Raw genomic sequence first — 22,501 nt, forward strand, 5'->3', positions numbered from 1 at the left:
TGTGTATAAAATTCTGTTATTCCTTGGCAAAAAAGGAACCGCCTGTTGGGCTGCGCGCCCATTCTACTCGGGCCACAGCGGCTACTACTGCTTTGGGACGGGGAGTCCCTTTGCAGGACATCTGTCAGGTGGCGACGTGGGCTTCGCTGCACACGTTTGCCAGGCACTATTGCCTAGACAGCCAAGTCCGGAGGGATGGCTTCTTTGGCCGTTCTGTCCTCCAGGACTTTCTGGTGTGATCTTGGCTCGCAGACCCACCACCGGGGTTGGTATTGCTTGGGTATCTATTCTAAGGTGAGGAATCTAACTAACGTGTTTCTTTCAGATGAACAAGTTACTTACCTTCGGTAACGATGTATCTGTAAGAAACATTAGTTAGATTCCTCACCGACCCACCCATCCTCCCCGTTCTGCGAACTGACATCTAGGGTTAAGGCTATCCCTTTCAGGACCCTAGAATTTTTTGGCACCAGTGTCGGTCTCTTGCATGGCTCTGCGTTCCTGGCGTGGAAGGCTATGTACAAGAACTGACGTCAGCGCGCGAGGGCGGCGTCTAAGTACTCCGACGTCATTCCGGCGCACGACGCCGACGACGGACGCGGAGCCGCAGACGACGCCTAGCGACGCGCAAGGGGTATTGCTGACGAAAGATTTTCCGGATCCAGTCTGACGCCCGGGGATATTCTAAGGTGAGGAATCTAACTAACTAATGTTTCTTACAGATACATCGTTACCGGAGGTAAGTAACTTGTTCTTATTGCACAGACTCAGGCAAGACATGTCACCCACTCAAAGGCAGAACTCAGGCAAATTTGTTTGTATAAAAATATTTAGTTTTATTTTATTTTCTAGAACCAAGCCAGGCCTGTTACAGGTAAGTATAATAATACTTTGCGAGATTTATGCAGTGAAATATAAGTTGAATGCAGTTGGTTAGTTTACAGGTAAGTCAACAGTCCAAATTACTTTAGAGTTTGCACGTTACTTTTCAGATTACTTTTTAAGTTACTTTTTCTACTAGTGTGATATGCCTAGATATCACACTAGGACATTACCTAGAGAAAATGTAAGTAATTACATGTTTGTACATTTGCAGCTTCTTAAGGTTTCATAGAAAACAACTCCACACAGATTTTTCACAGAAAAGCAGTCCTATGGGAGAAAATAGTGTTATCAGTAAGTACTTGGATTTTGGAGTTGGTATACTGAGGCTTGAACCAGGGTTCCCCCAGGGTCGAGGATGCACTCCTAAAGCACCCTCAGCGCCACTATGGCGGCCGGGTGCAGAGTGCTGAGGCCCAATGTTATCCAATTGGGGATTGTGGGGATCCAGTTGGTGGCTGCTCATGAGCAGGCCACAAGGTTGTGGGAGAAAAGCTCCTGCACTTAGACTCAGGGCAAAGGGAAATCCGATTTAGCACACAAGGTGTATCCACAGCGGCGCTGGGGCGGCCAGGTGCAGGGTGCTGTTTTGGCATCAGGTCTCCTGTTTTCTATGGAAGTTGCCGGTTTTGGATTTTGGCTGCAGGCTCGGGCCAGGAAGTTTTCCGGGAGGGACCAGCAGCTGGGCAGGTAAGTTGGAGGGCTCTAGCTCGTAGGTACACCTTGTGTTCTCTTCTCCAGGGTGGCTTGAGGCAGGGGTACCTTATGAGTATGGATTTCACCTTACCGGGCCTCTCGCGGTTGGGGGATCGACGTACAGAGGTTGCAGGCAACGTCGGGGAGTCCTGCAATGGTCAACCCAGAGTGGACTCAGAATCTGGAGCACTGAGGGACCTCTCTGGGACTGGTGGGCCACTTGGAGCCATAGGCGTTGGGTTCAGTGGTGGTTCCTGGCATCTGGTGTTTTTGTCCTCCGCAGGCTCGGAGTCTTTCTTGGCTGTTTTTAACAGAGCTGCTGTTCACAGGAGATCCAGTCTTTCTTGAAGGCAGTCAGTCCTGCCAGGGATTCTGGAGGTCGCTGGCAGCAGGACAAGGTGACTTTTGTCGCAGGATCTCTGGAAGCTGCAGACAGGCCGGTAGGGTTGGGGCCAAGTCAGTTCTTCTCAGCAGTCTCCTCTGCTGGAGGTCTTCTTTTGCGGAAATCTGTCTTCTTGGATCAGGGCTTCCCCCCCTAACTATGTATGGGCTACTGACCTTTGGGTGACTACAACCTTGGTATGCTCCCCCAAGTAGGGAAGTGGGCACAATCCCTAATCCTGATTGGAGAGTGCCTGCCAACTGCAAGAAAGTGTTCACTGAAGAGTGGGCTTCACCTCGCATCCCCACCCAAGGGGTGGGGGTGGCAGAGGTGGGCACACCTTCTGGGCTGTTCTCATTTTTCCTACCTGTCTTTCCACCGAAAAGTCAGGGAGACAGGCAGGGGCCTGCTCCTGATAGGAGGAGAGGCTGGGAATCAGGTTACAAAGGCAGCAAGGCCTTTGAAGCTCCCCTGCCACCAATGGCTCTTCCTGACCTAGGGGAGGTGTGACCACATCCGCCCAGGAAAGGCTTCGTTTCTAGGCTCCGGGAGCAAAGGCTCCTACCCCAGGGGTTCAGAAACATGTTCTGTGGTGGCAGGCTTGTGTTTACCAGTCAGGGAACTTACCAGAGGCTGGCCGTTTTTCAGGGGGCATCTCTAAGAGGCCCGGTTTAATAAATCCCACACTGGCATCAGTGTGGGTTTATTATGCTGAGAAGTTTGCTACCAAACTTCTCAGAATTCAGGAAAGCCATTATGGTGCTGTGGAGGTCGTAATGACAACCTCCCAGACCATATACTCTCTATGGCTTTACTGTGCTTACAATGTCTAAGAATAGACTTAGACACTGGGGGTACAGTGCTCATGCAACTGTACCCTCACCAGTGGGTCAGTGCACCCAGCTACAGGGGTGTCTCACCTATACCATAGGCAGTGGGTTGCCAGCATGGCACACAGTAACGTGTTGTGAGAAAGTGGCTCTGTATATACTGTTCCCAAATAGGTACAGTGTGTACAGAGTCCACAGTCCCCAGAGGTTTGGCAGAGGTTAAAGTTAAATATAACCTTACTCTCTAAAGTGGTAGCTTGGTCAAGCAGTACGGCAGTATCACAGGACAGTGTAAAGCATTTGTTGTACACAGTAAGCAAATGGTCTCACACACTCAAGAACTGAACTCTAGGCCAATGGTTTATATAAAAAAATATGGTTGTTTTATTTTAAAACCAACAATAGGTATCAAAATATACTTGATCAGAATGAGATGCTTTAGTTAAATACTTTGCAATAGGCCGTTGACTTTTTCATATAATAGTTAGTTTTGTTGCAATAGGCAACACAATTTCAAACACAATAATACATTGAGCTCAATGGGAATTTTAAGTTATTTGCAATTGATTACTTTCAAGATTACTTTTCTAACTCCAGGACTGGATCCTAGATTCATTCCTGGGACAGTTCTTGGAAACAAGTAAGTAAATTCCTTTTAGTTACTGTTGTGATTTTTAAGCAATATTTTGCTATTTTAAAAGTTGACGCTTAGAAACCTTTGCTAATCAAATTACCAATGTTATCCTATGGAAGGAAATTCACTTAGCAGGTAAGTGGGGTTATGGTTACTTTTTCTAGGTCAGTGTTTGATCCTAGATCCAGCACTAGTGTACCACCTGTAAGCAGTTAAGAAACTGCGTTTGTTACACAGGCGATTTTTTAAGGAATATTTAGAAGTTTGCAAAATCGATACAGAAGAAATTTCATAGAAAAACTGTCAATGGTTTCCTATGGGAGAAAATTCAAGTTACGGGTAAAGTATGTTCTCGTTACTTTTGTAATCCAGTGCTGTGCTCCTAGGCTCAGTACTGGGGCCTCTATCTAAAACAGGTAAGTAATTGCATTTTCACAGTTGGTACGATTTTTAAAGAATATTTGTAGTTTGCAAAAATCGACACTTAGAAGAAATTTCACAGAAAAACAGTTAATGGTTTCCTATGGGAGAAGATTGAGTTAGTGGTAAGTACGGTTGTAAGTACTTTTCAGGGTCAGTGCTGGGCACCAAGATCCAGCACTGTGATCTCTCCTAATTGCAGGTGAGTATTTCTGTTTTCGTTACTCTGTTGATTTTAGGTGACTATTTTAAAGTTTAGAAACTCCACACTTATAAGAAATTTCAGAAGCCAGTCAATGTTACCCTATGGAAGAAAAGTGAGTTATCTGTTTTTGGGTAAGTACTCGACTGGCAGAGTTAAGGTTCTGGGAATAGACTCAGGGGTCTCCCAGGGTCAGGTAAGTGCAGTTTTTACACCCTCAGCGGCACAGGGGCAGCCGCGTGCAGAGTGAGTTAGGCCCAATGTTTCCCTATGGGAGGCAGGAGGGCCTTGGTTGGTGGCTGTTGACTAGCAGGTCACTTGCTCAGGGCAAATGGGGAAGTAGGTAGGAGTAGATGTTGCACTGCCAGGGCCACTCGGGCGGCTGGGTGTGGGGTGCTTTTGAGCCTTCGGACCCTCAATGGATTTCAATGGGAAAGCTCCAGGACGAACAAAGGCTGCAAGCTCGGGATGAAGATTCTTCAGCTGCCACCACCACTTCGAGAGGTAAGTTGGGTAGTAGGAGGATGGGTAGGTACCCAGGAGTCGGGCACAGGGGGCCGCAGGGGTGCCTTTTGATGTCAGGAAATCTTACCCTGTGTTGATCGCGGTTAGGGGGGGGTCCCTGGTTCTGAGGCTGCAGGCCTCGTCAGGAGCGTCGAGGTGGGTCCTTGGGTGCCGGATCTGGGGTCACAGTTGCCGGGGGGACGTCCTCGGGGTCTTTGTCCACTCCGGCACAGGCCAGGCTTGCCGGGTGCAGTGTGTGTAGGGTTTGCGGTTCGGGGCTGATGCCAGAGGTTAGAAACTTGCTTTGAGCAGAGCCACTGCTCGTGGGAGTCCCAGGTGCTCAGAGTCACAAGGTAGCCAGGTCCTCCGGGGTTTGTGAGGTTGCTGGCCACAGGAGGTGCCGGGATTTTAGCAGGAGCAGGTTCAAGGGTCGACAGGCCGGTAGGGCTGGGGCCAAAGCAGTTGGTGTCTTCCTCTTCTTAGCAGCTGCACGGCAAGTCTGCTTTCTTCTTGTTCTTCTTTGCCAGTTTAGAATCTGGAATCTGAGGAAGGAAGGTTCAGGATTCCCCTAAATACTAGATTTAGGGGCGTTACAGGTAGGTGAAGGGCAGGGACCAATGGGTCCCTGTCCTGAGGTGGGTACACCCCCCCCCCCTATCCTGCCTCTCTCCTGTTTGGAGGGGGGCAGTGGCCTAGTCCTGATTGGGTAGGGCTCCCCATCCTCAAGATGGCGAGAGCCCGGAGATGTGCTTCACCTCGCCTCCCCCACCTGAGGGGTGGGGTTGGCAGGGCTGGCACATCCCCTGTCCTTATTTGGAGTTTCCGGCCAGTCTTCCCGCCAGAGTGCGGGTCAGAACCAGTGGGGGCCATTTGCTGAGTACAGCAAGTGGCCTGGAGAAGCTCACGAAGGCGGCATGCCTTTGAAGCTTCACCCTGCCCATCCTGGGGGAGGAGACCTAGCACCTTGCCCAGGATGTGCATTGCTGCAGGCCCAGGAGAGCGGGGGGCTCTCCACCAACATGTCTGCTGTGTGTCAGCCTAGGCAGCCTCTCAGACAAGACGTGGATTGTAGGTTAGGTTTTAGGGGGCATCTCTAAGATGCCCTCTGTAGTGCTTTGTACATTAAATCCCACACTGGCATCAGTGCGGGTTTAATGTGCTGAGAAGTTTGATACCAAACTTCTCAGTCTTCAGTGTTGCCATTATGGTGCTGTGGAGTTCGTGTTTGAGCTCCCAGCACCATATACTCTTAATGGCAGCACTGCACTTACAGTGCCCAGGAATGGACCTGGGTACTGTAGGGCACAGGGCTCATGCTCCTGTGCCCACACCACTGGCATAGGGAACCCAAACAGAGGGGTGGCTGATGTATGCCAGGGCAGTATAGGTTGTGGGCATGGCACACAGGGATGTGTGCCATGTCGACTCTTTGTTTTGTCTTGTACCCAGACACTCAGCCTGCAAGGGCAGTGTGTGTGTGTGTGTGTGTGTGTGTGTGTGTGTGTGTGTGTGTTAGGGTACAGGGCCTCTAAGGGTGGCACAAATAGTGCTGCAGCCCTTAGAGGCCTTCCCTGGTCACAAGGCCCTGGGTACCTATGGTACCATTTACCAGGGGCTGACATGTGGCCAGGGTTTGCCAATTTGTGTTCTAGGTTTTAGGGAAGGAACATAGGCCCTGGGCACCTGATTGGCAGGAGTCCAGGGCACACTCAGTCAAAGTATATTCAGCAATTCAGCAAAAAGTGGGGTCATACCATGCAAGAAAGATGGCACTTTCTCACACGTGTGGCATGTCTACTCTTACTTTTAATGCAGTTTTATGGAAAGAACATGGGCCCTGGATACCTGTTTGGCAGGAACCCAGGGCACACTCAGTTAAAGGAAATCAGCATTTGTCAAAACGTGGGGGCAACCATGCAAAAAGAGGGCACTTTCTTACCCAACGACTGCCCCCAAACAAAAGAGGATGAAAGTAACCTTTACCTAGAGAGTCTTCATTGTCTAAGTGGATGAACCTGGAAAGTCCATCTGCATTGGCATGGCCAGTCCCAGGTTGTGTTCCACTATAAAATCTATTCCCTGTAGGGAGATGGACCATCTCAAATGTTTAGTATTTTCACCTTTTCTTTGCATTAGCCATTTGAGAGGTCTGTGGTCAGTTTGATCTAGGAAGTAAGTACCAACAAGTATGGTCTCCGCTTCTTCAGGGACCAAACCACAGCTAAGGCCTCCCTCTCAATGGCACTATAACACTGCTGCTTGTGGAGTAGCCTCCTGCTTATAAAAGCAACAGGTTTGTTTCGGCCTTCATCATTTGTCTGGGATAGGACTGCTCCTATCCCTAGCTCGTAGTCATCAGTCTGCACAATTAACTGCTTGGTATAGTCTGGAGCCTTGAGAATTGGTGCTGAGCACATTGCCTCTTTCAGGGTGTCAAAAGCCCTATGACTGCTAACTGTCCAGTTTACCTTTTTGGCATCTTCTTGGAGGCGAGTTCCTGTAGTACCAGTCAAGCTAAGGAATACCCTGACTTGGTTCCGGGTTGTTGGAGCTCCCAAGTCCAGGATGCCTTGATCTTGGGCTGTAAGGGTTGAACTTAGCCTCCACCAATAAGGTGGCCCAATTATAAGACTGTTCCCTGCCCTATCTGGCATTTTTGGATGCCTTGATAGTTAGACCTGCAGTTTGCAGGGGGCTTTTAAAACCTTCCCCAGGTTGATCAGGTGATCCTGCCAGGTGGAACTAAAGACAGCAATACCATCTAGATATGCTGCACTAAAGGACTCCAATCCACCAACCTTGGGAAGTTGGCTGGGGCATTCTTTAAACCAAAAAGCATGACAGTACACTGATAATGCCCATCAGGAGTGGAGAATGCTGTCTTTTCTTTTGCTCCTGGTGCCATGCCAATCTGCCGGTATCCTGCAGTTAAGTCAAAGAGACTTAGACAAATTGGGTGCAGCCACATTTCTATCAGTTCATCAGTTCTTGGGATAGGGTGAGCATCTGTCTTGGTGACAGAGCTGAGCCCTCTATAGTCCACACAGAACCTAATTTCTCTCTTTCCACCATGGTGATGAGGATTGGGGACTAGAAACACTGGGCTGGCACAGGGGCTCTGAGGGTTCAATAACCCTAAACTCCAGCATCTTGCTGACTTCAGCTCTGATGCTTTCCTTAACTTTAACAGACTGTCGATAGATCTTGTTTTTGATAGGTGCTCTTTCACCAGTGTCCACATCATGGCTACACCAGTTTCTGACCAGGGGGTTAAGGAAAAGAGCTTAGCATTACTGCTGCAAGACTTCCTTGCAGTCAGCCTGCTGTTAGGCAGAGATGGTGCCTGAGTTAACCACTCCATCCGCTGACCCATCTTTGGAGCTGTAAGAGCGGAGGTCAGAGAGAGGTTCACTCTCAGTCTCCTGATACTCATCAGTCACCATCAACATGGTGATGTCAGCCCCCTCATGGAAAAAGCTTAAGGCGGTTCACATGGATCACCCTTTTGGGTGTCCTGCTGGTGCCCAGGTCTACCAAGTAGGTGACCTCACTTTTCTTCTCTAAGATGAGGTAAGGGCCCCTCCTTTTGTCCTGGAGAGCCCTTGGAGCCACAGGCTCCAAAACCTACACCTTTTTCCCTGGTTGGAACTCCAGCTTTTTGGCCATACCAGTGCTTCTTAAGCTCTTGGCTGGCCTCAGGATTTTTTGAAGCTTTTTCCCTGTACTCTGCCATTCTGGACCTTAGCATAGCCCACAATTTTAGTAAGCTGGTTCTGTATATACTATACCAAAGTGAGGTATAGTGTGCACAGAGTCCAGGGGATCCCCTAAGGTAGGCAGGGGTAAAGTTAGATAGCACCTCACTCTCTATTTGTGGTCGAGCAGTAAGGCAGTATCGGAGGATAGTGTTAAGCATTTGTTGTGCACACTTAGTCATCTAATGAATTCACACACTCAAAGACTGAACTTAAGACCAATTGTTTTTGTATAAAAATATTCTTTATTTTATTTTTTAGAACCAAGCAAGCCTGGCACAGGTAAGTTGATAGATACTTTGTAGTAAATATACAGTTTGAAATGCAATTGTAAATGTACTTTGAAATGGTTACGGATTGAATTACTGGTAATGCAATACTGTGAAATGCTGCACATATACTTTTTATCGACTTTGCAATGAAAATTACAGGTAAGTTACTTTAACGTTACTTTTGAGATTACTTTTTAGATTATTTTATCTGAAAGAAACACGTTAGTTAGATTCCTTACCTTAGAATATCCCCAGGCGTCATGCTGGATCCGGAAAGATTTTTCGTCAGCAGTACCCTTTGCTTGTCGGTAGGTGTCATCTGCGACTCCGCATTCGTCGTCTGCGTCGTAATCACCAGGATGACGTCGTCGGAGTACTTAGATGCCGTCCTCACGCGCTGGCTTCAGCTCTTCTTTTTTCAGCGCCAGTAAGCGCAGATCCGGGAAGAGCATACCCTTTAGTCACGAGTCGACCTCGGCTCCTGGTGCAGGTAGGGATGCGCGGGTTCAAGCCATGTGACGGCTGTCACCGACTGATGTCGGTTACCGACCACCACCGTCGGTGTCTCTACTGCCTTGGGGCCGACCATGATGACCAGTCGTGCCCCAACTGCCGGGCCTTGACCTTGAAGGCTAGGCGGGAGCGGTATCGCAAGCTCCTCGAGATCCGGAAGTCATCACCGTTCGTCGGGTTCGAAGTCCTCGCTTTCAGGTAAGTCGAGGCACAGTAAGAAGTCGTCGAAGAAGCGACATCGCTCTTCTGACTTCCCTCGCGCGACTCGGCTGAGGGTTCGGGTGGCACCACCCGCGCGGCTCCATTGGAGCCGCAGGAGTCGCTTCCGGCCCCATACTCTCCGATCCCTGGGCCTAATGCGACTCCGGGCGAGATTCGGGACTTCCTCGTGGCCATGAGGAGTCTCACTCCGCTGGCGTGCCTTTGGGCCCCGCAGGCCGAACTGGGAGGCCTAGCGAGCCGGCGGCTTCGGCCCCGGCGCCGTCGTTGACTTCGGTCCAGACGCCGCAGGTCCCTGTGGGATCCAGACCTGGATCCCGGTTGACGCCGGTTGACGTTATGACGGCAGCGCCGTCCCCTTTGATGCCGCCCCGGCGCCGTCTTCGGACGACACCGTCCCCAGTTTTAGTCCGGGTCCAGCGTCGGAGCGGCGCCACTTGGCGCCGCCTCCGGCGCTGATGGATGAGCATTTCATCTACCACCCGGCTCCGTCCTTTCTACCTGTGTACCAGGAGACGAATGACGGGGAGGACTGGGAGGGTTCTGAGGACCCTCTGGCACATCAGTGCCAGTTAAGACGGGACTGGGTAGACGAGGTGGGGGATGCCAGTGGTCTCGACACTTCGCCTGACACTGGCTTCATCTCTCTTCCTTCCGTGGCTACAGAGGAGGGTGCAACTTATTCTGTGGTGCTGCGTAGGGCTGCCGAGGCCCTTCACCTGGAGCTCCCTGCAGCAGCCATGAGGGCTAACCTCACTGAGGTGCTTCAACCTCCAGTAAGCTCTTCGGAGCATCTACTGCAGTTCAATGAGGCCCTCACTAACATTCTGATGGGCACTTGGTCCAAGCTCTCCACAGTCACTCCTGTGGACCGTAACGTGGCCCAGCGCCACCGCCCTGCCCCGGGCGACTCCAGCTTTCTGTCACTGCACCCCACCACTGAGAGGCTGGTTATCCAGGCCTCTACGTCCCAGACCGCCTTCCCGTCCGCTCCTCCGGATCGGGAATCCAAAAGGTTGGAGTAGTTTGGGAAGAAACTGTTTTTCTCCCTCAGTTTGGGGTTGCGGTCCATTAATACCGCGTGCCTTTTGGACCGTTATACCCACTCCTTGTGGGATACGGTGGCGGACGTGCTTCCCCAGTGTCCGGAGAAGGCCGGACACGGCTCGCCCAGGCTCTTGCTTAGGGGCGGGATGCAGCACGGTACTCCATTCGATGTGGGCTCGCTAGGTAGAGCGATTGCGACGACAGTGGCGATTCGTCGCCACGCCTGGCTGAGATCCACAATTTTTTCTGGGGATGTCCAGAGCACACTCATGGACATGCCCTTTGATGGCCATCGCCTTTTTGGCGACAAAGCGGATAGTGCGCTGGAGCACGTTAAGGACTCCAGGGCTACGGCCAAGTCCTTGGGCCTCTCGGCCCCGCGCCTGCAAACTTCCGCTTTTCGCCCCTTTTTTGGCCAAGGAAGGGGCGCCCCCGCACGTCCGTCTTGCCACAGGCCGCAGAACCAGCCTCAACGCGGTCGTGGACGTGGATTCCGCCGCGGCGGAGCAGGGGGGCAGAGAGCCGGTCAGTCAACATCTGCTCCAGCAGGATATGCCGCAAAGCCTTCCTAGTCCGACCTTTCAGGCACATTCCCCGCCAGTGGGAGGCAGAGTTCGCCATCACCTGCTCCACAGGCGTACCATCACGTCGGACAGGTGGGTGCTGCAAATCATCCGATGGGGCTAGTCCTTCCCCTTCGAGGCGACCCCTCCAGCCATGCCACTGCAGTACCACCGCATGTCGGGGTATCACTTGCAACTTCTGCAGGAGGAAGTTATGGCCCTCTTGGCCAAGGGGGCCATCAAGGGCGTTCCTGGCCCAGAAGTAGGACGGGGTTGTTACTACCACTACTTTCTGGTTGCCAAGAAGGGCAAAGGGGGCCTACGCCCTATCTTGGACCTCAGGAGTGGCAACGCCTTCCTCCGGAAGGAGAATATCAAGACGCTGAGTACCTCAGGTTCTGGCTGCCCTAGACCCTGGAGACTGGATGGTAGCGTTGGACTTGCAGGATGCTTATTTTCACATCCCCGTCCTGCCGGCCCACCGGCGTTACCTGCGGTTCACTGTAGGCCACGAGCACTTTCAGTTGACCGTGCTCCCCTTCGGCCTTACCAGTGCCCCTCGGGTGTTCACGAAAGTGATGGCGGTGGTCGCAGCTCATCTCCCAGAAGCTCCTTTTCGTCGGAGCGGTTCTGGACTCGGCACAGTTTCGGGTCTAGCCTCCCGAACAGTGGGGTCGGGATATACAGGCTATGATTCCGATCTTTCAGCCTTTATCCCGGGTTTCGGTAAGGATGGTCTTACGGCTGCTGGGTCTGATGGCCTCCTGCATCCTGCTGGTACATCACGCCAGGTGGCGGATGCGGGCTCTGCAGTGGGATCTGAAGTTCCAGTGGGCTCAACATCAGGGCAAACCTGTCTGACCACGTCCTGACCTCGGAGGGCACTGCAAGACAGTTGCAGTGGTGGCTCACGGACCGCGATTGGGTCAGTGGCAGATCCCTCTCCCTACCCCAACCGGAGCACGTAATGGTGACGGATGTGTCCCTCCTGGGATGGGGGGGTCACATGGGAGAGGTGGAGATCAGAGGCCTCTGGTCTCCGGCGGAGTCCCGGCTCCATATCAACCTGTTGGAGCTGAGGGCGATCCGGCTTGCACTGAAGGCATTCCTTCCCTCTTTCCGGGGAAGTGTAGTGCAGGTGTTCACAGACAACACCACTGCCACATGGTATTGCAGCAAACAGGGCGGGGTGTGGTCGTGGACCCTTTGTCAGGAGGCTTTGCGCCTCTGGACATGGCTGGAACATCAGGGCATCACCCTGGGGGTTCAACACCTGGCGGGCTCTCTGAACGCCAGAGCGGACGAACTCAGCCGCCGGTTTATGATGGATCACGAATGGCGTCTGCACTCGGACGTGGCGCAAGGCCTCTTTCGGCAATGGGGAGAGCCTTGGTTAGATCTATTCGCCACCGAAGAGAATGCGCAATGTCATCTGTTCTGCGCATTTTTGTTTCCAGGGCGGCACTCGCTCAGAGACGCTTTTCGTCGAGAGTGGAGTTGCGGTCTGTTATACGCCTTTCCGCCTATACCCCTTCTGCCCAGAGCGCTGAAGAAGATCAGGCGCGACCGGGCCCAAGTCATCCTTGTGGCTCTGGATTGGGCACGAAGATACTGGTATCCCGAGCTACTCAGTCTGTCAATCGTTTCCCCGATTCAAATGCCTCTTTGGGAGGAGTTTCTGTCGCAGCAGCAGGGGACGGTCCTCCACCCGAACCTGTCCAGCCTCCACCTCCATGCGTGGAGATTGAGCGGCAGCAGTTGATGCCATTTGACTTGCCTCCTGAAGTCTGTGATGTCATTCTGGCAGCCAGGCGTCCCTCCACTAAAACGGTATACGCCTGCAGGTGGAACAAATTTGTGGCATGGTGCACAGCAAAGGCTGTGGATCCCCTTTCCGCCCCTCTTTCTGAGGTTCTCCTCTTTCTTCTTTCCCTGGCCCAGCAGGGCTCTGCTCTGGGCACAGTCAAGGGATATCTTTCAGCTGTTTCTGCCTTCTTAAGGCTTCCTGATCAGCCTTCTCTTTTCAAGTCCCCTGTTGTAAATAGATTCTTAAAAGGCATTACTCACATGTTTCCTCATGTCCCTTTCGTAATGCCTCAGTGGGACTTGAATCTGGTGCTAACCTATCTGATGTGCACTCCTTTTGAGCCCCTTCATAACTGTCCTCTTCGTCTCCTAACTCTCAAGACTGCTTTCCTGGTTTCCATCACCTCTGCCAGAAGAGTGAGTGAGCTCCAGGCTCTTTCTTCTAAACCTCCTTTCCTCTCTGTCCATCCGGACAAGGTGGTTCTAAGGACTTGTCCTTCCTTTCTTCCTAAGGTGGTTACTGCCTTTCACATCGGCCAGTCTGTTACATTGCCCACCTTCTTCCGTATCCCTCGAAAGAGGAAGAGAGGCTCCACCGTCTGGACCCAAAACGTGCGCTCTCCTCCTATCTGGACTGCACAAAACAGTTCCGGGTGGAAACGTGCGCTCTCCTCCTATCTGGACTGCACAAAACAGTTCCGGGTGGACGACCAACTCTTCGTTGGCTACGTGGGCGCTAAAAAGGGGCGGGCAGTGCACAAGCGGACCATCTCTTGGTGGGTCGTTTTGTGCATTAAGGCCTGTTATTCATTGGCTAAGAAGGTACCTCCTGTCGGGCTGAGGGCCCATTCCACTCGGGCCACAGCGATTTCTACTGCCTTGGGACGGGAAGTCCCTCTGCAGGACATTTGTCAGGCAGCAACGTGGGCCTTGCTGCACACGTTTGCCAAGCATTACTGCCTGGATAGCCAAGTCCAGAGAGACTGCTTCTTTGGCCGTTCCGTTCTCCAGGACTTCCTGTAAATGTAAATATATCTGTAAGAAACATTAGTTGGATTCCTCACCGCCCCACCCATCCTCCCCGTTCTGTGAACTGATGTCTAGGGTTAAGGTCATCTCTTTCAGGGTCCTAGATTCATGGCACCAATGTCGGTTTCTTGCATGGCTCTGCGTTCCTGGCGCAGAAAGCTATGTACAAGAACTGACGTCAGCGTGCGAGGGTGGCGTCTGAGTACTCCAACATCATCCCGGCGATACGGACGCGGAGCCGCAGACGACGCCTAGCGACGCGCAATGGTATTGCTGACGAAAAATCGTTCCGGATCCAGCCTGACGCCTGGGGATATTCTAAGATAAGGAATCTAACTAATGTTTCTTACAGATATATCGTTACCTAAGGTAAATAACTTGTTCTTTTATCTTGGGGGTTCTCACCCCCTTTCTCCTGGGGAGGATTTGTAACCCCTTTCTTTTGGTCACCCCCAGTGGCTGTTACTGGATGTCCAGCATTGCTTCATGGGCATTCAATTCTACCTCCGCACATGCTGAGGTCTCTAGGTCGTTACCAAGCAAACGGGCAGCTGCGAGCTTTGGAGAGACCACCACCTGTTTCAGGCCAGTAATTCATGATGTCCTAAGACCCCGCATCTGCCTCTGTAAGGGTCAGGAGTCTGGCCCTGCAGTTACCAGTCAACCGTTCCAAAAGGAGTGCCCCTCAGTGTGGCTTCCTCGCTTTTCTCATTTCACAAGCTCTCTCAAAAGCTGTGAAACATTTTGTGATGTCATCACCCTCCTCAAATTTAAGGGCAATTCCATTGGAGATTTTAGGATCATAAGATTGATCTTCTTAAAGTCAAATGACCCAGTCACTGGCCATTGTAGATCAGGATATTTTTTCGTATATTTGTTCCATAATGTACTATACATTATGGAAGAAATACCATATTTGACATACATATGTCTATTAGGTGTCCCCTCTGGGGGAGCCGGCTAAATTCTTTCTAAATCCGTTTTTAGGTACCACCAAGACAGCAACACAACCTACGGAGTGTGCTGGAAACAGGCATGCTACCACATTTTTGTAAAATATTACTTTTCCAAAATATTCAAAAGTAGAGAAAAATCGCCACATTACCTGCCTTTATCTTTTGCAAAAAATAAATCCAACAAAACCAGAATCTTGGCCAAGGAAATCAAGAGTGCCGCTTCAGTGACCTTACCAAACAAGAGTCTCCAACTTCCACCTGGCGAGCTCTTAGTCGACCTAATTGTCACTGCAAATTTTACGTCAAAGGATAACTCAGTCGGGACCGGCCACCACCCGGACGGTCAACTCGAAAAAAAAACGGAAAAAGTCACTTCTGCTGCAAAGACACGGGTCTTCTCATGCAGGACGTCTCCTCAGTAATATTCCACTCTTCTGTCAAGACCACTCCTTCGGACGGCCACGTCCTCGATGACGCCCCACGTGTGGGGCGCCAACTGTGGAAATGTGCCTTTTAATGAGCACACCGGTGCAGGGGTCACCCTTCTCTGTCCACCGGTCCGTAGACCAACAAAATAGAGATTGGCACTGAAGCTGAAATTCAAATAACAAGTTAATTAATCACTCATGAGTGGCACCACGTCCATACACCCTCAAGTGTTGCAGGAGATAGTACATTGAATACACAGGCCATGGGGCTTTTATACACACTTTGTTGCAGAGTACGTATTTAGATACAAATGGATGGTACAGGCCTACACAGAAATAGTTACCGACAAACATGGGCAGATGGGTGATCACTTGGTCAGCAAAGTGGGAGGGGGAACAGAACTGTTTACAACAGCAGAAAATAGTTGACAGTTACATCTTTAACCAGGTGCATTCTAGAAGCTACAGGCCTTTTCTCAGCAAGTACATTGCTTTGGCTCAGTACAGTAGGAGTTAACTAAAGCTGATGACACAAGCAGAATAGAAGAGCAAGCAACAGTGAAGACGGAAGAATTACATAGCTAACAAAATTGATGCCACAACCAAGATGGCTTCAGCTTATGCCAACGGAAATTATTTCAGATTTCCACACCACCCATCCTCCCTGTTCTGCGGACTGACTTCTAGGGTTAAGGACATCTTTTCAGGGCCCTAGTTTTGTGCACCTGTGGTCAGTGTTTTGCATAGCTCTGCATTTCTGGCGCGGAAAGTAGTGTACAGAACTGGCAGCGCGTGAGGGTGGCGTTTAAGTAGCTACCGCGACGTCATTCCGGCGACCACGATGCCAACGACTGACGTGCAGCCGATCAACTCTACCTTCCGACGCGCAGAGGTACTGCTGACAAAAACTTTCCGGATCCAGTCTGACGCCTGGAGGTAATTCTAAAGTAAGGAATCTATAACTAACCTATGTTTCTTAGATATATAATTACCGCAGGTAAGTAACTTGCTCTTCAAGTGTTCACAGACAACACTACTGCCATGTGGTACTGCAACAAAGAGGGCGAAGTGGGGTCGTGGACCCTCTGTCAGGAGGCCCTGCGCCACGGGACTTGGCTGGAACGTCAGGGCATTTCCTTGGTGGTTCAACATCTGGCCGGTTCTCTGAACGCCAGGGTGGACAAGCTCAGCCGAAGGTGCCTTGCAGATCACGAATGGCATCTCCATACGGAGGTGACACAAGGTCTCTTTCAGCGGTGGAGAGCCTTGGTTATATCTGTTCGCTTCCAGAGAGAACGCACAATGTCAGCCGTATTGCTCGTTGGAGTTTCCAAGGCGGCACTCTTTCGGCAACGCTTTTCGTGGCGAGTGGAGCTCAGGCCTCCTATACGCCTTGCTGCTCATACCACTCCTGCCTAGAGTGCTCAAGAAGATCAGGAGCGACCGAGCTCAAGTTATTCTTGTGGCTCCGGACTGGGCTCAGTGTTTGGTATCCCGAGTTTTTAGACCTGAGCAGGGCCGGACTGGCCGTAGCAGGCACTGGGCGTTTCCCCAGTGGGCCGCCATGGTAGGGCCGGTTTTGTGCTCCTTGGTGACCGTTTTTACCAGCGGCTGGCCCTAGCAAACAGCTCGGCCACACCCCTCTAGCCACCCCCTCACCCTCTTGCCCGGCCCGGCAGAGCTGTTTGCCAGGGCCGGTTTGGGTTCCCAGTCCGGCCCTGGACCTGAGCATCGATCCGCCGATCAGGCTGCCCCTTCGGGTGGATCTTCTGTCACAGCAGCAGAGGAGGGTCTTCCACCCGAACCTGTTCACACTCTGCCTCCTTGTGTGGAGATTGAGCGGCGACAGTTGACAGCTTTTGTCCTTCCTCCTGAAGTCTGAGGTTATCTTGGCAGCCAGGTGTCCCTCTACAAAATCAGTATACGCCTGCCGATGGAGCACATTTTGTTCCATCTGCATATTGTACAGATCGATCTATTGACCCTGTATCTACTCCCTTATCTGAAGTCCTTCTCTTCATACTTTCTTTGGCAGCAGTGCTCTGCTTTGGGCACTTGGAAGGGCTACCTTTCGGCCCTGAAATTATTGATGAGAAGACTGTGCATGACGGGGCGTGAGTTACTTGAGATAACTACAACTGCTATGGTTTTGTGTGTGTAAAATCTGAACCGAGCTATAACATCCTTGTAACCTTTGGTTTTGCTGCAAAGATGTCTTCTAGATGCACACACTGATACTCTTTGGCTATGCAGTTTTGGTACAATAACTATAGTCCACAGGGTACAATAATTGTATTTTTAGCAATAATAAAATTACCTGGCCATTCAACAAATCATATCAATATAATTTGTGGGTGGCTAATGAATGGAGTGAAATATGCTGCAGTGTTTCTTTTAGATTGTAGCTTTGTCTTCAGACTAACCGCTTTTATAAATGCAGTGTTGCTCTTGTTTGTATGCCTTTTTTTTAAAGACTATGCACTTTTACTCTAGTTTTAAATGTAGATGTATTCACAGAATAGATGTCAATATTGAAAACCCACTTCATTCCACTGAATTTCAATGTTTACTTCATTTTCATAAGCTAATATGATGCATTTCCATACTGTTTGATCTTAAATATTTAATGTCTTTTTAATTCAAGGTTCGTTTTGGAACAATATAATGCACTCTCCTGGCTAACCTGTGATCCTGCAACCCAGGACAGACGATCATGTCTACCGGTTCACTTTGTGGTGCTGAATCAGTTATACAACTTTGTCATGAACATGCTGTGACCTAGTGACCTACAACTGAACTATACAAGGAAAAGGGATTTTATTTAGTGCAGGACATATCGTTTCTGTGAGTCATTTATTATGAGGTATAAGTTCTCGTTACTTCAGCAAATATTGACCTCTGGCCTTGGAATCCGTGATTCAAGATTTATTTTCCTCTATTACATTTCATTGGCCACAGACATTTTACAAGAAGGAAGATTGTGGAAACAGTGAAATCTACCGACATAAGTGGCAAAACACATTTTTCTCCAGTCCCTACACCTGAAAGCAATGAGCCGTCGTACCATTCACATGAAATTAATATATAAAGCAATGGGACTTGTAAAAGACTATAAAACAGTGCATTGCAAACATGGCTTAAGAACATCATGATGATGTATTGAGCTAAAATACCTATTATCAATATTCAAAAATGCCTGCATCTTATTTATTGTAAGTTTTTAAATGTATAAATTGTCTTATATTTCTTAACCTTTTATAAAAATTTTCCTAGAAGGTTTATACCGCCTTCTTGCTTTAAAGCAATTGGTCTAAAATATATGTAATCGTCTTAATTAAAAGTTGCGGTAGGTTGCTTTTAGAGTATTATTTTTTTGTAAAGGGTGGGCGGGGACAGTAAATTTTTATTGTCTTGATGTACAGTTTAATGGGGATAGAGGGATTATTGTCCATACCATTGTGTGGGGGATTTACAGCTAAGCTGTAGTTGCAGAGTAAATGTACAGTAATGAAGTTCACTGTGTTTATACATTGAAAAGGTACCGGGTCTTACAGCATTTTATATCACACCTTTACAAACCAAGCAACATAATGGCAATATGTAGATCTTGATGGTGGTTTAAAATCGTAGTAGGAATAAAATTAACTCCTCAGTTTAAATATGTAATTTGGTTTAGGGCTGATGCTACTTTCTCAGACCTTGTCCGTTGCCACTGAAAAATGGCGTGGTGTTGCCAAAAGAATCACCAGTACCCAAAGTTGTAGATAAGAGATCCTTAATATAAAACCATAATATAAGATCTGTTGGAAATATTTCTTTTGAAAGCCATGGAATGTAGGAGGATACATTTTTCTTTTTTTTAACCTTGCCACCAAATCTCCTCAAGGTTGGAATCTAGCTCAGCTCTAGCCTTTTACAAAGGCAAAGTCTGTCAATCTGGAAGTTGAAAGATTGGTGTGTTTTTAATTAGTGTGATGTAAATAGATTCTCTCAGTGAATCGTGGTATTCTTATTTTATTCCATTTGTGAAGGAATTTTTTTTCCTAAGCTTCTTAAAACTTGGAAAACTAAATCTCTTTACCAAGGAGCGATCTGAGACTCCCCTGTGTGTATTCACTACTAATGCTCCAAGAAGAGAGGCTTGTATTCACAAAACGTAATTCAGTATTGTTCACTGAAAATCGAGTTTTGTAAATACAAAATATGTACCTAAAAAGTATCACTTTCATATGAAAAAACATAATTTCTTCAAATTGTATATATAAAATATTAACTTTTTTTGTAAAAAGAAAATGTACAATTGGTGATAAGTTTTCATTCATTTCTTCAAAACGATATTGGTGCAATCAAACTCGGCATATTTTGATATTGGAGTGAAACGAAGCAGAAAAATTCTCCCCTTTAGCTCTTTTTTTTTTTTTTTTTTTTAAATTAAAGCTGCGAATAAGCATTTTAAATACTCCATGTTTTTTCCTTTTGACTTTATTTGGGAAAAGTTAATATAAATGGATAGTATCTTAAGGATGTTTTCAGATGTTAATTATTTATTTGTTTTTCTTTAGATTAGCATAGCCAAATGGACTTATGCCAACCCCATTTTCTAAACCGTTCAAACAGCTACTCTTTCGCTAACTTCATTAGCTGGGAACATGTTAGTAAAGTGATTTTTGAAATGAGAAAGTGGCTGATCTGTTTGATTAGGCACTCGTAGATCTCAGATCTGAGAATGAGTAAGGCGTCTGCAGGGATTATGAATTTGCTTGTCGTTAATTTGAAAATCTTCCACTTGTTGAACCATGTATAAATGAAAATACATTTTTACAGTTTGAATACATTGCCTACTACACAGTGGATGCATTGTAGTATGAAATTGTCTAACATATCTACCTACAGCTTTTAAAATCTTGCTTTTTGTTTATCCAAATGAAATTGTGAATTTTGTCTGTTCTCTACAAAAACACAGGCAAATGACAGTTATTGAACATATACATATTGAAAAAATAAAAATTGTTAGCAAGGGATTTCTCAGTTGACGGTTTACAAGTTGTTTAAAATGCTTGTAAACTCAACATTTCTCCATCTGTTTGCTAAAGCTTAAACTGTCATCGTTTTCAGATATCTCCTTTGGCCACATGTTAATTCGCTGAAACATGAATGGTACTGCTAAATGGGCACATCAGACCTTGTTTGTATAGTTTTATTTTAGAATTTGAAAATAATTGTGGAATTGGAAGAGTTGCTCGCATTAAGCAGATTTCTCAGAGACTGAAAGAAATACAAGTAAAAGCTTTAGGTTAAGAATGGTTGTACTAGAAAGTATCTGCAGAGAGCCATAATCTAATTTGGATTTGTTGCTGTTAAGTAAAAGCAGAAAGAATTAATGTGTTTTTGTGTGAGCGACAAGATTAACAACTGCTAAACTCCTCCTGTGACAATGGGGAAAAACGTATAATTAATGTGGTGTGTCAGAAATACTGCATCAAAATGTACCTTATTATGTTGGGATAAGTGCAAAATGCATCCTTTTGCTTTCTAGCATCCTCAAGGCTTACCTTGCCACCCAACCCTTACACCCTGGTTAGCAAGTTAAATATTTTTGAACCTGCAACTAACCCAAGTAGTTCTAATCTTACATTAATTGCTCTGTTAGTCTGATTAATTTTGTTCAGAAAACTACACACACTTATAGTATTAAACAAAAGCACATTTCACTCAGTTAAGTTGGTCAAAGATTTGTTGGCATTGATGGAATTCTGTGAGAAACTGTTGAATGCAATTACTGGTGCGATTTACATAAGCAGTTGAGGCAATCTGAACATACTTATGTACGTTCGTTTGTGCATAATCACTTTTTTACATTATCTTGGTGCTATTCAGAAACCACTAAAAGAGGGGAGTGCTTATTTTGCAATATCTTCATGATACAGACATCTTAAAATGTGTTGCATCTATGTTGTAGAACAGTCACTCATTTCATGCAGTACAAAAAAGTTCACATCACTCTAAACAAGCACTGTTTGTTAACCTGAAGCATTATGATTAAATAGAGGCATAAATTAGTAGATGTATCCTATGTTATATATCCATATAGCGTAGCATATCAAGTCTAATATAATGCACATAATGTTGAAAAAGTCACTTTATTGCGTAGTATTGGTTGGTCATGAGTGGATATAACATGACGTTAACATGTAATAGATAAAGCATAGTGAGGCATACTTCTTTTTTAGTTTTCCTTTCTTTGACTTGCTTTTGGAGGTGTTCAACATCTCAATGTGTATGTAAGCCTTAAAATAAGATTTTCTTTCCAGTCTAGTAACCTCATTCCTGGCGGTGTGGGAAGGTGGCTAAATTTGAAGCAAAATGTTTTCTTTACATTTATTCAGAATTACTCGTTTTTATCTGAATTTGCTAAATTAAATGTGTTTTTTCGAATTGTGGACATCTGAAACCTGTTTAAGACTGAGTTCACTTCAACAAGGGGAGTTTTATTTTATTCTGCTGTGACGTTCCATGGTTCAAGCCTTTTTTTTTTTTTTAAACTATAACTGAATTAAAAGTGGCTAAGGAACGAACACTATTGCTGCCGAATGCCATAAACAAGAGTTGTACAAATTGTGATTGAGGAAATGAAAAAAGGTTTATACTTTTTAAAAAAAATTCAAATGGAATAAATTATTCATGAAGCCTTTATTTTGGTGTCTCCTTCGCTCAAATGTTTTCTTGTGACATACTTTATTATTATTCATTGCTAATTTGCTGTCCCAGCATCTGGTCCATCATGAACCTTGAAGCACAGCAATCTGTTAGAGACTTCTAGCAGCAGATTCCGGATTTGCAAAATCTTGAGCAGTACCTCTGCATGCCGGTAGGTGGCATTGATCAGGTTGGTGTACCCGCCGGAAGTGACATGCGCAGTGCGTCACCCCAGCAAGATGACATAATTTCTTTTCTTTCCACACCATCCGGACATAATTACCTTAGTCCTGTTTTTTAAACTACTTTTGTTGAATATGTTAAATATCTTTTTCCGTTGTGCTCCCAGTGTGCGTTAGGAATGTCCCCTAAAAAACCTGTGGGTTTTAAACTCTGTCTAGCCAGACAGTCAGATTTCTGTGCTAGACCGCCACTCCCTCCAAACCCACTTGGTTTGCATTTGGTGCGTGAAGCCAAGTCATAGTTTCAAGGTCTTCCCAGACTGATGAGCATTGAACCCTAAAACCGGGAGTGTGCCCTGAAGCTCCTGGTTGCCCAGCACCAGATGGCTCCACACCATTCCAGGTCCCAGTTCAGAGGAAGGTCCTGGGCCCGCCACCTGACTCATTCCCTCTTATCGTCGCACTCCCAATTGTCATCGTGTAAG

General features: G+C 47.6%; 1 protein-coding gene across 1 annotated transcript in view; it reads left to right on the top strand.

The window, feature by feature from the left end:
- Positions 1–21,829, top strand: part of MED13 (mediator complex subunit 13) — a 1,552,815-nt gene extending 1,530,986 nt beyond the window's left edge. Inside the window, exon 30 of the mRNA XM_085649419.1 lies at positions 17,783–21,829. Coding sequence (XP_085505545.1) covers positions 17,783–17,915 — 133 coding nt within the window. The 3' untranslated portion in view covers positions 17,916–21,829. The remainder of the gene's footprint in view (positions 1–17,782) is intronic.
- Positions 21,830–22,501: the final 672 nt, after the last annotated feature.

This window comes from Triturus cristatus, chromosome 3_2 (genome assembly GCF_964204655.1).
Source record: "Triturus cristatus chromosome 3_2, aTriCri1.1, whole genome shotgun sequence".
NCBI classification, from domain to species: Eukaryota; Metazoa; Chordata; class Amphibia; order Caudata; family Salamandridae; genus Triturus; species Triturus cristatus.